We start from the raw sequence: 12,403 nt of genomic DNA, 5'->3' as shown, positions 1-12,403 counted from the left end.
GGATTATTCTTGGACATTCATCAATCACATCGCTGGAACCACCGTACGCGTCGTAATGAGCATAGCATAGTGCAAGATGATTGAGCGATAAAGTTTTCAAGATCGAACTGTGGTAACGCGTATGCGCTACGACCGAACGCGTTATGCAATTTATTGTTTAGGGTGCTAGCTAGTGGAATAACGTTCAAAACCAGGGAGAGGCAGTTAATGAATGGTGGTCGGTACTTACCATTACATGACAATACGATGCGTTTGAAATCCTTTGCACGACAATGCCGCTGTAACACACACTACACTACAGAGTCAGTGTATGGAAAGCACGATCACGATCACTAAATAAAACGAAACGAAGAATGAGCATCACTAGCATTGTTGGGGTATAAAGTAACACACAGTTCCGAACGTACACAGTCCAGATGCAGCATATTAGCACTTTTCGATTGTAAATCATGCCTACGCACACATCCTAATTCCGTATGCTTTCTATTCTATTCACACACACACACACACACACACACACACACACACACACACACACACACACACACACACACACACACACACACCACACAAACACACACCGAACACAAAGCACATTGCCGTTGTTTGCCAAGTTATGCACCAACTTGTGCTATGTTGTAAGTAGCAGGGTGTCGTTTGCACGGCTTCGCTTCATCGCTGCTCTCCACACCCAGCTATAAACTGATCGATTTTTGATTCAAATCGATCGAACGGTTCGGTGCCTGCCAGCGGTGCTGGAAAACGTCGCGCTAGCGACATAAATGCATTGATTTATGCGCGTTGTACAAAACGGGGCTATTTAGTCACACAGATAGTTCGACAACGAAACTGCACGTGCTGATGATGGCGCGTGGCGGGGAAGAATATCGAAGGGGAGGGGGAAAGGGGGGTGTGACGTATGGAATAATATAATCAATTAGTTTTGCCTCTAACAACTAAATCTGCGTACCATACGATCCGCGAGTGCCGTCGATATTGGACAACAGCCAATAGGGCCTTTCTGTTCCGATCTACATGGCCGGCGAGGGTTATGGGATAGCTGCGTCAAAACGCACACTGTGGACTGTGTGAGGTGTTCTGTTGAGCAAACAATAAACAAACAAACGAACGAACAGCAACACGGAGCCAACAGCGGTAAGGGTCGCATGAAACAGCAATAAGAAGGGAAGGAATGAAATATGGGGCTGTGAAATTCTATAATTACAGCTCTACAGCATAAAGCGTGGCGTGTAAGAATAACTTGTAGAAAAAATATACATCACATAATGCAAAAGCTAATGTAAGGAAGACTTGCTCGTGACATATAATGATATTTTATAACTAAGAATTTTACAAAGTCGCCTAAAATGCTCTGTAAATATCGTTTACAACGAGCAAAATGTCTCATAAGTAATGCTGAGACATTTTTTTTAGTTTTAATGTTCAAGCAAAGTTTGTTCAACATGGTTAAAAAAATAACTTGATGCGAAAACTATATTTAACGTTTTCATTAAAAATTTATGAACACAAACACAGAAAGATAAAAGAAAAAAAAATCACTAATAACACCATTCATCCATCTCTCCGATCACACTGACAGAAATCGTATGTGTATGTATTAGTGTGTGTTAACAAATGATAATAAGTGACCCGGTCAGGGGCGGATTAAGCACTAAGCAAACTAAGCGGCCGTGCGAGGCCCCGAAAATGGAACCCACCCACCCTGCTCACAAGTAAAAATTGTTACTCAATCCTTCTCTGGTTTAGAACGTTTGATTCAATCGCCTGTTGGACGCTTCAACCAGGCCTACATTCGTGTGACCGCTTAGGGCCTCCTCTCGTCTCAATCCGCCACTGGACCCGGTGCGATTAAATCACTATCCTTAGCTACTAGGTTTGCAGGAACTTGTACTGCCGTTGTTCAGCGATCGGCAAAGTATGGCTCATAGAACTTCCACACTTTTGCTCTTGGTTTAACAATTTGGCTCATCACGTGAAACTCTACGAACATTTTTGTAGAATTTGGCTCTTTCGATCGTAAAGTTAACCGACCGCTGCCGTAGTTCGAACGATCTGCCGTAATTTTTGAAATGCGACGTATCAACATCAATAACTCTATTATTGTTATTATCTCAGGTAATATTGATCACGAGTTCAATTGCTCCGGTGCATGTCGCTTGCGTATAAAGTTGCAAATCGCTGCCTACCAACGGCCAATCTGTTTTCGAATTTCAAATTATTTCCGTTGCATCAAACGCCAATGCGAGTGGCACAAGATGTGTGCGTATAGTAAATTTTCACATTTTCTTGGTAACACCGCCCTAACCGTACCTGCGGACCCGCTTGGGCCTGCGGCACTGACATTGGTAACGGGCAGCTGAACCGCGACCGAAACTGTTCAGTGAGGGGGGTGGGAGAGGGGGGTTTGCACAAGGGTTCTCATCGGTGTGCACACGCACACACATTGCACGATTGGCACACAAGTGTCGGGGGACAAACAGGGTGTAGTAGATCGAAGCAAAATAAAACAATAAAAATAAGCACCACCGAACCTGAACAGAACCCGCTTCTTTGCGTTTCGCTGTCCGGCAGCGGCACACAAAACGTATCCGTAACGGATCGGTGATTCGAACGGAGAAAAAATAACTCGTACTAAGGCGAAGAGACGAGGTGAAGAGAAGAAAAAAGTCTCATTCAAATTGAACCCTCGACTGGGACGCACCACAACAACAACAACCAGACTGCTTGAAGTGTTCTTGGCCTTTCGGACGTCACAGCATGGCAGCATGGGAGGGCTCTGTTGGCAAACGGTTCGTGTTACCGAGAAGTTCTTCTCTAACAAAGTTTGTCGCTTCTTTTGCTCTCGCGGGGAAGTCATTTCGGTGAACTCGCGCGGATGGCCGCAAACCTGAAAATCGGCCACAAAGAAAAACAGAGACAGAGTGCGACAGAGAGAGAGAGTTAGAGAGGGGAACCTGCGTTTTTAAATTTATTTCGAACCAAACCGACCGGCGATCATCGCCGATCCAGCCCGCACGGTGATGGGGTGCTTCTCAACGGCACAGGGCATCATGAGTGCAAGCGAATGATGGAATTTGTATATGTATAAATATATATTTATATATATACGTGTGTGTGTGTGCACAGCATCATATGCATCGAACGATGGTGGATGAAAGTCGTCCAGTGAACTGATTTAGCGCTTTTGAAATAAGAAATTAAAATCTTAAACCGAGCCGAACTGAGTTGAAATTCATTTCCATTCAAACTGATCTCAAGCTTTTTTCTCCCGCCCCCCCCCCCCCCCACCCTCCCCCTCTGATGACTGAGTCGTTTGATTTCGTCACATGCAAACTCAGTTGGCGTGTTCTTTGCGTTACTCATGTTCTAATATTTGTCCCCCCCAAGCCAAAGGCGAGCAAATTGCGTCCGCACTAGAATGTAACCAACTATTCGTACAACAAGTAACTAGCATGTCCAGGGCGGTGTGTTTTCACTCATTAGCCAGGAATTCACGGCCCATGTCCAAACCCGCCAGCAACGCTACGTCGGCTTGAAGCTGCAAGGTTTTGCCACCGCGGTTCCAACTCGGCCACTTGCGCAATCGGGTGGTGTTCTGTGTGTATGTATGTGTGTGTGTGTGTGTGTGTGTGTGCGTAGTGTGTATATGTGTGTGGAACGAACGTACGGAGGGTAGAGCGATTATTTCCGCACGACGCACATTTCCTAGCGGTGGCGGCAAGAAAGGCACAAGTCGTTCCGCTCATGTCCTCCCCCATGGCCGATAATTGGACAGTTTGGAGCGCAAAGAACATCACACTGCATACACACACAGCTCGTTCTCGGTGCACCACTGAGCATGCTTGTCCCACTTGCAACGGCTCAGTCCTTTAAATTTGAGCTTAAAGTCAAATTACAACAGTTCTACAGGGAATGTTATTCAAGTATGTTGTTAGCTTAATACGACTTCTGCACTGTTTTGGATGCAGTTGTGACAGATTTGTTTCACAAAGCATGCGTATGCCGATCAGGATGCGAATTGGAATACGGTCACCGATACCAGTTTTTCACGTTGGTTATTGATCACTTAATTTGTACAGCGTAAAAGATGGACTCTTCGGTTCGCAAACAACAAATTGCACTTTTTCTTAACATTCTTTCGGATTCCGGTGTCGTTGATCGCACTCTAAATCTGATCCAATCTAGACAAGCGATGTTCATAAACTGGCACCTAGGTATCTTCCCGTTTGCTCTACGTTTATTCACTCTTCGAGATCCGTTATCGCGATATGTTACATTAAACACTATATTTTTAGCTGTATCATCAACAATTCAAACTAGATAGAGCACGCACAGCGTTCGTATATTCCTCACAAAATACACTTTTGTTTTGAAAATCGATTGCATAGATTACGTTTTTTTCACACCTTAGGGTGCCGCACTGCCACAGCCACTGTACACAGATCCACCGTCCGATACAGACTGAAGAGTCTGTGGTTCTGCTTTCGCGAAAGGTTCGTGGTGTTTGTGTTCCCGATCAAGCTGTTCGTTTTCAAATGATTGTTTTGCTCACATCGCACACTGGGCCGCTTGGAGCGAATACAGGGGGAAAATTGTATGCCCGGAAAATAGGAAATTGTTTCCTTGCATTAAATCGTTTTTATTAACAAAGGGTGTTGAGTGTTAAGTGATAAAAAAGAGTATTTCATACAATTTTGTGGACAATTTAATAATAACAGCATTAATGTATCACATTGTATTATCAGAATTTAAGTTTGAAAAAATCGCCACAATTATCTTGACAACGAAACTGACTTTTTTAATTTTCTTGCACAACTACCCAGCTGAACAAAATCGTATTTGAGCGTCGACAGCAGTAAAGCGGCAAAGTTCATCCGGGTGAACTCTCCGGGTGGAATTTTAAAACTCTGAGAAAATCAACGAAATAGATACACGGTATCAGATAGGTATACATAGATTCGTAGATACGCGGGTTTCTCAAATGACTTTTTTTTTGCTGTAAATTTGTCGAATGGAAAATAATATTTTTTTTTGGTTTATTTTTAAATTCATTGAAAAACGTATTCAAAAGACTAGCTCTTACTCATTCATTTATCTCTCTCTCTCTCTCTCTCTCTCTCTCTCTATCTCTCTCTCTCTCTCTCTATCTCTCTCTTTCTCTCTCTCTCTCTCTCTTTCTCTCTCTCTCTCTCTCTCGCTCTTTTATCTTTTCGGTCAAAAGTCGGACGAACTTTTGCAAATTTTGCACGTAATGGGCCATTATTTTTGTATTTTTGACTGCGATAATGACGATCGGTTGATTTTACGCCAACCGTCCATGCAGTGTACGTGCAAAAATTAGTCTTATAAATAAATCTTATCAAAAACAGTTAAGTCGGTCTAGACAAGATACGGTTTTATGAAAAAAAACAACTTTACATTAATTATCACATCAAGTTGCTGCCGCTTGATTTGTTTAATTGTTTAAAAAAACTTTTAATTTAAAAATACAGGCGTCCCCCGAGTTACGACCCCCTCGAGTTACGACGATTCGCAGATACGACGATTTTGATTTTGACAGTTAAAAGTTGTCATTGAGACGAAATTGGTATATTTTTTTAATTTCTGTGCTGATAACCGTTACAAACACATTTCCACAGATTCCACAACTCTCCGGTCTTGAATTTCTATATAGCTTTTGGAAAATTAATACATTATCGTACATTATTTTAAATAAAATACACGATTTCATAGATTCCGACTCTTCAATTTAGGTTATAAACTTTATATTCACATATATTCGACATACGACTATTTCGACTTACGCCTTGCTTTGGGACATTTTTTTCGGGCCCAAATACAGTCGTATCTCGGGGGACACCTGTACTGGTTTTTGTTATCAGTTAATTAAAAATCAGTTCACATCAAAGAATCTGTCGCAACGGACGAAGCTGGGACTGTACCTACATAGTACCGGTGCTCACATACGCCTCTGACACATGGATACTTTCCAAATCTGACAGAACCCTCTTAGTCGCGTTCGAGAGGAAGATGCTCAGAAGGATCCTAGGCCCCTTATTTGTGAGGTTGAGGTGAGGTGATACAAATTGAGGTGACAAGATGGCGTGGAGAAGCCCGCCGATATAATGGACTGGCAGACGAAGACGCGAGACCGTGAGCGGTTTCGGACACTCTTGAGGCAGTCCAAGACTTGATAATTGTATTACGCCGGATAAGTAAGTAAGGAAGTGTTTTGTTATTGACAGAGATTCAAATGCGAAATAAAGAAAACATGCATTTGATGTACAGGTAGTCCACAAGATACACGGTACCTCTCATCACCTTTTATTAAGGTCCTATCACATTGGAGAATTTTTGCGAAATTCAAAATGTGTTTAAACAAATATATAGAAAATACATAAACCGATGAATCATGAATCGATAGGCTTGGCTTATCACAGGCATAGGCTTATAAAGAATAAAACACCTAAACCTAAAACCTAAACGTTTTTTTAAATTCTCGTTGCCATCCCAGCTCGGTAGCAAGCAATTTCTTCCATTCCTGTGAGCTCATCAAATGTGCTAAATCATCAAGATAACAGTCTGTTATCGCGGCAATTTGTCCAACGCATTAAAATCACCCCAAACTAAACATTAACAATTTCATATTTATTTAACATCACTACATTTAAAAGCAACTGCGCCTTACATCACACACTCACATTTTCCGCCAAGTAACTCATTCAATCGGTAGGCTCATCAGCTTTAGACTTTTGCTCTTGATTCCATCGAAGGTGTAAGTCGGGTTGACTTTTACAAATTCATCGTATCTGAAATGAAATGATTGTTTGTAAGTGAACATCAAACGGAACCGAGAAACTGGGCTGAAACAGCAACATCAAACTCAAACTCACTGCATTTCTAGATCCGTTTTAAAGCCAACCTTTGCGGCCGGTATTTGTGAACCAATGGCGGTGAAATTGGTGCTCGTAAGTCGCAAGCCAAATGCCCGGCAAATCGGTCGACGTGCTTTCAGTATTTCGGTGGCGATTCCGCGCCCACGGTAGCGACTGTTCACGCTCAATCCGTACGCCGTCAAGTACTTATCCACACCGTACCGTTCGAATAGGTTCACCGTATCGGTCATGTACTCGTTGACGGCAACCAATTTTTGCATGCTTTCCGTTTTTATCTGCAAATAAATGTTGAACCATGTGAAATCTTGCCGAAAAGTGGGTAATCAAATGATACCAACCAAATCCGTTAGGTCGTGTTTATCGCTGGCCATCTTCACCGAAAGCAGGTTGGCTCCTACCATCTCTTTGGATCCTTCCTTGTAGCATACTATGGTAAACTTCTCACTGAGCAGGTAATGCCAGAATGCGAGCATTTCTTCATAGGATGCGGGAATGTGTCGAACCCGGCCATACGAACAAAGTGGCTCGTCGTCAAGGAAATGTTCGGTGTACAGTTTGATAGCATCATCGAATCGATCTTCCGTTAAGTCCTCTACACGGTACGTCACCAGCGCACCATCCTCACGGTCCGGATCGGGAGCTTCGAACGTCCACCAAACATTCGGAAAAGGTACGTTGGCCGGTCGTTCCCAGGGCATGATGCGTTTGAGAGAAGTCAGAATCACAGCTTAAGGTTACACAGTTCCTCGAACACTGCTGCAGCTTTGGTGGCTAGCGGTGGTTAGCTTCAGCTCTTTCCAACGATTGACAACGCAATGTAGGCGATAACAACGACCCCCAACGCCGGTCGCGAGCGTAAGATACCATGTGTTTGCGTGATGACAACAAAGGCCGCGCATGCGCGTTGAGCTGATTCACTAGCACCAGCTTCGGGCATTTCTGACACTTCCCGGCGAACATTTATTTTTACAATAAAATCGTTAGATAATCTATTGCAACGATCGTGTAGTATTGTGCCATGAGGGTGGCACCCAAATAAGCATTATCTCATGGCATTTACTTCTCATCCGCATAAATCGCTGGTTGTATTAACAGGTATTTGGCACAATTGGCAGTATATAATTTCGATTTTTGGTCAAATTTTCAATTATTTATAGGTGTTTCTCGATTTTTGAGTGACTATCATTTTTTTTTAACTGTAATTAATCATTTTAACTGTAACCGAAATCTTGTTGAGCAGATAATAAAGTGAACAGACTCTTTTCTAAATCCATTTTCACCCGCCATTTTTGTTTTAGATTACCAACCATCAACCATACCGGTGCATGGATTAGTCCAAGAAAGGAGTCATTATCATTGCATCATAATCAACTCCAATCAATGAATCCATCATTGTACGTGCTCTATCTGATTAGAGAGCGGACAGGTAGCTTATGACTCATACAAAAATACAAAACACACACCCTCGTATATGTATACAACACATATGTAGTATTTAGTTGAGAGCACACCAAACACTATGCACCCATATCGCTTTACGCCACCCCACGAGCGCAAGAACAGTCAACATACTTAACTAGCTCTAATGTGCAAGCGAGGCGTAAGACGTTGACACAGTGACTTAACAATTTCGCGCCAACTATCGTCCCATTGCCGTGCTGGCTGGCTGGCTGGCTGTAGTTCCGTTCAACGAACGCACACATCTTACCAACGCGGCTAATCATCAATAAAACGACCCACTTCCTTTTCTTTCTTATCAGTGTGTTGCGGTAGAGCTTAACCAAATGTGCAATGACCCGTTTCCACACAAAGCGTCATCGTACAAACGCTACTAACACACACACGTACATCGTTATATACCTCTTAAATGAATGAATGTCATCCCACAAATCTGTTCATCCCTATTTTCTTTCAAATATGAAGTGAGGCACATTTTGCGTGCCGGTTTATATTTCTTTATCGACGAACATCCCCTTCCAAAGCTCATGAAATCCCAGTCCATCTTTCTCTCTACTACCACCAAACCCGATTAATGTTTTGATCTGATGTTAACATCCACAGATAACCAATCAAATAGAATAAATAAAGGGGACTTGAAAACATCTCAATATGTTTCGCACTTGATTCAAACCAGAACGAAGGTCACCTTATCAACACACCTCACACTGATACTACCAACGGCTGGGTTCTCTCTACTATCATAGCGGCCACTACAATAAACAGTCGATGCTTTCACACAAGCAAGTTATATACACACTTACGTGCGCGGCTATTTTCTTCCCAGCGAATCGTTATGCGCCATAATGCTAAGGGTGTGTTGCTTAGGGTGTTACCCACAGTGGCACAGTGCAATCCGTTCGCTCGGGGAGTGTGTAACACAACGGTAGCAATTTGGTAACTGGCTGGCGTAAAATGACTTGGAAACGTCCGGAACATATTCCATACCCGTCCGTATGGCATACATTCCAAGCCAAGGATACGGAGAGCGATCAAGTGGTCACCTACCGGGTGCAGGATCTTCCGGAGGAACGTTTTGAAGAAGCGATCGCGCACATGATGGAATACTTCGTGTACGATGAGCCGACGTGCCGTGCAAAAGGTAAAGTTCGCATTGGCCAACTTTTGCCCCCGGATTTGCCCTGACGATGGAGGTTCTGTTTCTACTTTCCCACAGATATCGTCAATGAGCAGCAAAGCGTTGATGAGATTGCCGACCTGTGGCGTGAATTCGTGAAGCTGCGTCTTGTGCTCGTGTGCTTCAAGGAAGGCAGCGATGAAATTGCCGGCATGAACATGCTGTACGTTTCACAGCAAAGTGACAAGGAAGAGTATCAGGTATGGAGCTGCATTCGCTAAATTGTGCTAAAAACGCTTGCTTTATACATACATCCCCATGACATGAGTATTTTTTTATCGCGATCGAACAGTGCAAGGGAAGCGTTTGGCGATGCATCTACGATCTTGTCGATTATACGATGAAGAAGGCAAACGTCTACGAGCGATACGGGGTCGACAAATATCTTGGCGCAATGGGACTGTCGGTGGCGCCCAACTACCGTGGACGGGGCATAGCCACTGAAATTCTGCGTGCGCGCATTCCTCTGTGCAAGGCCGTTGGTTTGCCCCTAACATCCACCTGTTTCACCGCGATCGGATCGCAAGTAGCAGCAGCAAAGGCCGGTTATGAGGAAACGTACGTGGTGTCGTACGAAGACATGGCCAAGGTGGACGAACGCTTCGTCTTTCCCAACATTACCACCAAGTATGTAAAGTGTATGTCCAAACGTGTAGAATAAAGCCAATTTGAGAACAATATCTTTCCATTGCCACATTTCTTCCAATAAGAAGAAGCTTTTTTTTATATTAAAGGTGTTAATCACAAAACGTGCTTAAACAACAACTACGTGACCATATAGCAAGCTCGAAGTTGTCTCACCATCAATAGAATTTACACCTGATGCGCAAGCGAACAATGTAGTCACAGGCAATAATTATCCCATGCAATCAAATCCGTACTTAGCTCGCCAGCTTAGTAACATATTTGAACACCCCATCGATGACGAGTTGGGTATAAACACGTTTGCCTGCCGTAACGTTTTGTGTTTGCCATCTCTAATGCAGTGCACAGCAAATTGATAGAATACTGAGCGATAGAGTGATGGAGCACACTCATTGTACTGCAGGTAATAATTTAAATTAAGTATCATATCTTCTTCTTTGGCACAACGGCTGGTATTATTGAATCCGTTCGTAGCGGGAACGTACGGCGCTCACATGAAATTTTAGGGATGGCAACACATTTCTTGAGCCCGCTCCTACAACGCCGCGGTGAATAACTGTAGCAACCATCTAGTACGTTAAGAAAATGAGTGTCGGGACGTACGCCGCCGCTACGAACGGATTCAATAATACCAGCCAACAACTGCTATCGGTCATAGCCTACCTGTACCCACTAGTGAAGTGAGCTTGGTTTTCAGTGACTTATTGTTACCATAGTAGGATATAGTCAGTCCTACGTATGGGGACGCGGCCTATTCGGGACTTGAACCCATGACGGGCATGTTGTTACGACGTACGAGTTGACGACTGTACCACCAGACCGGCCCCGAGTATCATATACTTCTTCAAATGATGTGTGCTACGGTTTACAACAATTCTCTATTAATGAAGCAAACTGTAGTATTTAAAAGTTGATAACCTCATATTACAGGAAATTTTATTCGGTATCTTCGGTGCAGTTTAGGTGGTGGCTCTTTTCCCTCCTTAGCGCAATTATACATACTTAATACTGGCTACATCAATTTTGCTATTATGATGAAGCTCTGATCGGTATTTAAAAAAGATTAGGCCTGAGTCGTTACACCTAAGCAGAGGAATGAGAAGTGCGATGCGACACATTAAATAGGAAAACTCTACATTTAACATGCTACTCCATACCGAGCAAAATACGCGCCAAGGTTAAATGCCTCCAGTTGTCAATTTCTAGCACATCTTGCTCGTCTACCTCTACTACAGTGCATGTTTCGCTTTGAAAACTTCCCATCTCCATCACTAGCCGTCGGTCGGCAAAGTAAAACATACCTGTTTCCACCAGTTCACCCGGCCAGTCCTGGCGTCGTGGGCGGGCGAAAGGATCGAAGTTAATCGCCTTTAAATGGCCAGTTTCGACATCTTCCTTCCAGCGCAGCTTATAGCTTCTAACTACACTAAATGTACACGCTGGTGCGTTTTCCATTCCAGCGTTCACACGCGAATGAAATTGATGAGCTGCTGTTACCAAATAGTGAGCCCGCAGAAACGGCGAAGTGCATTGAATTAACGCGAAATTGTGTATCTCCGGATGTGCATCTAGGAACTCACGCACCGCATCCAATGATGTTGAGTGGTCCTGTGCGTGCATTGCTGACCGGGCAAACACGGAAGCACCATGACGATCAGCTTCGTAAGCAATCTGTTCATGGTCAGTCGACACCCAAATTGAATCAAACACACCCGACTGGTGGATTGTGCCCAGAGCACGTCCTAACAGTGTTTGATTCGGTTGTATTTCGGCGATATTTTTCAATGGTATACCCTTTGATCCACCACGGGCTAGCACCAGCGCTGCAATCGGATGTTCACTGCAATGAAAGGATTCACAATGAGATTGAAGAACATTATAATTAAGCATAATATAACTTCCACCAACAATTTTCAACAGCAATTTAAGTACTAACGAATTAGAACTGCCAGTAAAACACGATTCAAACACATACAACAATACGATCAGCGTTGTGATCAACCCCATTTTAGATCTGTTTCGGAGTAAAGTAGATTAACACTGATGGTTCGTTGGCATTGCGCATGAATAGCAGCTAACACGACTATACCGCACGATGCTACAAACAATACATACAGTTCAGTCACACCATCACGCCAAGACGCACACCATCACATAAAGTAAAGAATGCAATATATGAAATAATTTGCAGTGGAACATATCTTTA

The 12,403-nt window shown here is 43.3% G+C and overlaps 4 protein-coding genes across 8 annotated transcripts in view; 1 reads left to right on the top strand and 3 right to left on the bottom strand.

Annotated features, from left to right (window-relative positions):
- The window catches only part of LOC120949784 (uncharacterized), a 31,722-nt gene extending 27,148 nt beyond the window's left edge, over positions 1–4,574 (bottom strand). For 2 of the 5 annotated variants that reach the window (XM_040367292.2, XM_040367293.2), the window contains exons 1-2: positions 4,428–4,574; positions 230–332 (exon numbers count right to left, since the gene is read on the bottom strand). In XM_040367292.2, coding sequence (XP_040223226.2) covers positions 230–232 — 3 coding nt within the window. In that variant the 5' untranslated portion in view covers positions 233–332; positions 4,428–4,574. Of the gene's footprint in view, positions 1–229; positions 333–4,374 lie in introns of all 5 variants that reach the window. The other 3 variants (XM_040367291.2, XM_040367290.2, XM_040367288.2) reach the window with 3 other exon arrangements.
- Positions 4,575–6,648: 2,074 nt separating this feature from the next.
- LOC120950543 (uncharacterized) lies at positions 6,649–7,780 on the bottom strand. Its single transcript, XM_040368665.2, has 3 exons — positions 7,256–7,780; positions 6,915–7,192; positions 6,649–6,830 (listed from the first exon to the last, which is right to left on the bottom strand). Exons 1-3 carry the CDS (start codon positions 7,613–7,615, stop codon positions 6,740–6,742), a joined length of 729 nt encoding a protein of 242 aa, XP_040224599.2. The 5' UTR covers positions 7,616–7,780; the 3' UTR covers positions 6,649–6,739.
- A 1,443-nt stretch (positions 7,781–9,223) lies between these two features.
- LOC120950544 (uncharacterized) lies at positions 9,224–10,232 on the top strand. Its single transcript, XM_040368667.2, has 3 exons — positions 9,224–9,516; positions 9,592–9,752; positions 9,845–10,232. Exons 1-3 carry the CDS (start codon positions 9,330–9,332, stop codon positions 10,211–10,213), a joined length of 717 nt encoding a protein of 238 aa, XP_040224601.1. The 5' UTR covers positions 9,224–9,329; the 3' UTR covers positions 10,214–10,232.
- Positions 10,233–10,756: 524 nt separating this feature from the next.
- On the bottom strand, positions 10,757–12,292 carry LOC120948298 (N-acylneuraminate cytidylyltransferase). Its single transcript, XM_040364469.2, has 2 exons — positions 12,134–12,292; positions 10,757–12,037 (listed from the first exon to the last, which is right to left on the bottom strand). The coding sequence occupies exons 1-2, from the start codon at positions 12,202–12,204 to the stop codon at positions 11,344–11,346; spliced, it is 765 nt and encodes a 254-aa protein (XP_040220403.2). The 5' UTR covers positions 12,205–12,292; the 3' UTR covers positions 10,757–11,343.
- Positions 12,293–12,403: the final 111 nt, after the last annotated feature.

The sequence above is a fragment of the Anopheles coluzzii genome, chromosome 2, assembly GCF_943734685.1.
Source record: "Anopheles coluzzii chromosome 2, AcolN3, whole genome shotgun sequence".
NCBI classification, from domain to species: Eukaryota; Metazoa; Arthropoda; class Insecta; order Diptera; family Culicidae; genus Anopheles; species Anopheles coluzzii.
This window is presented reverse-complemented; position numbering and strand designations above follow the sequence as displayed.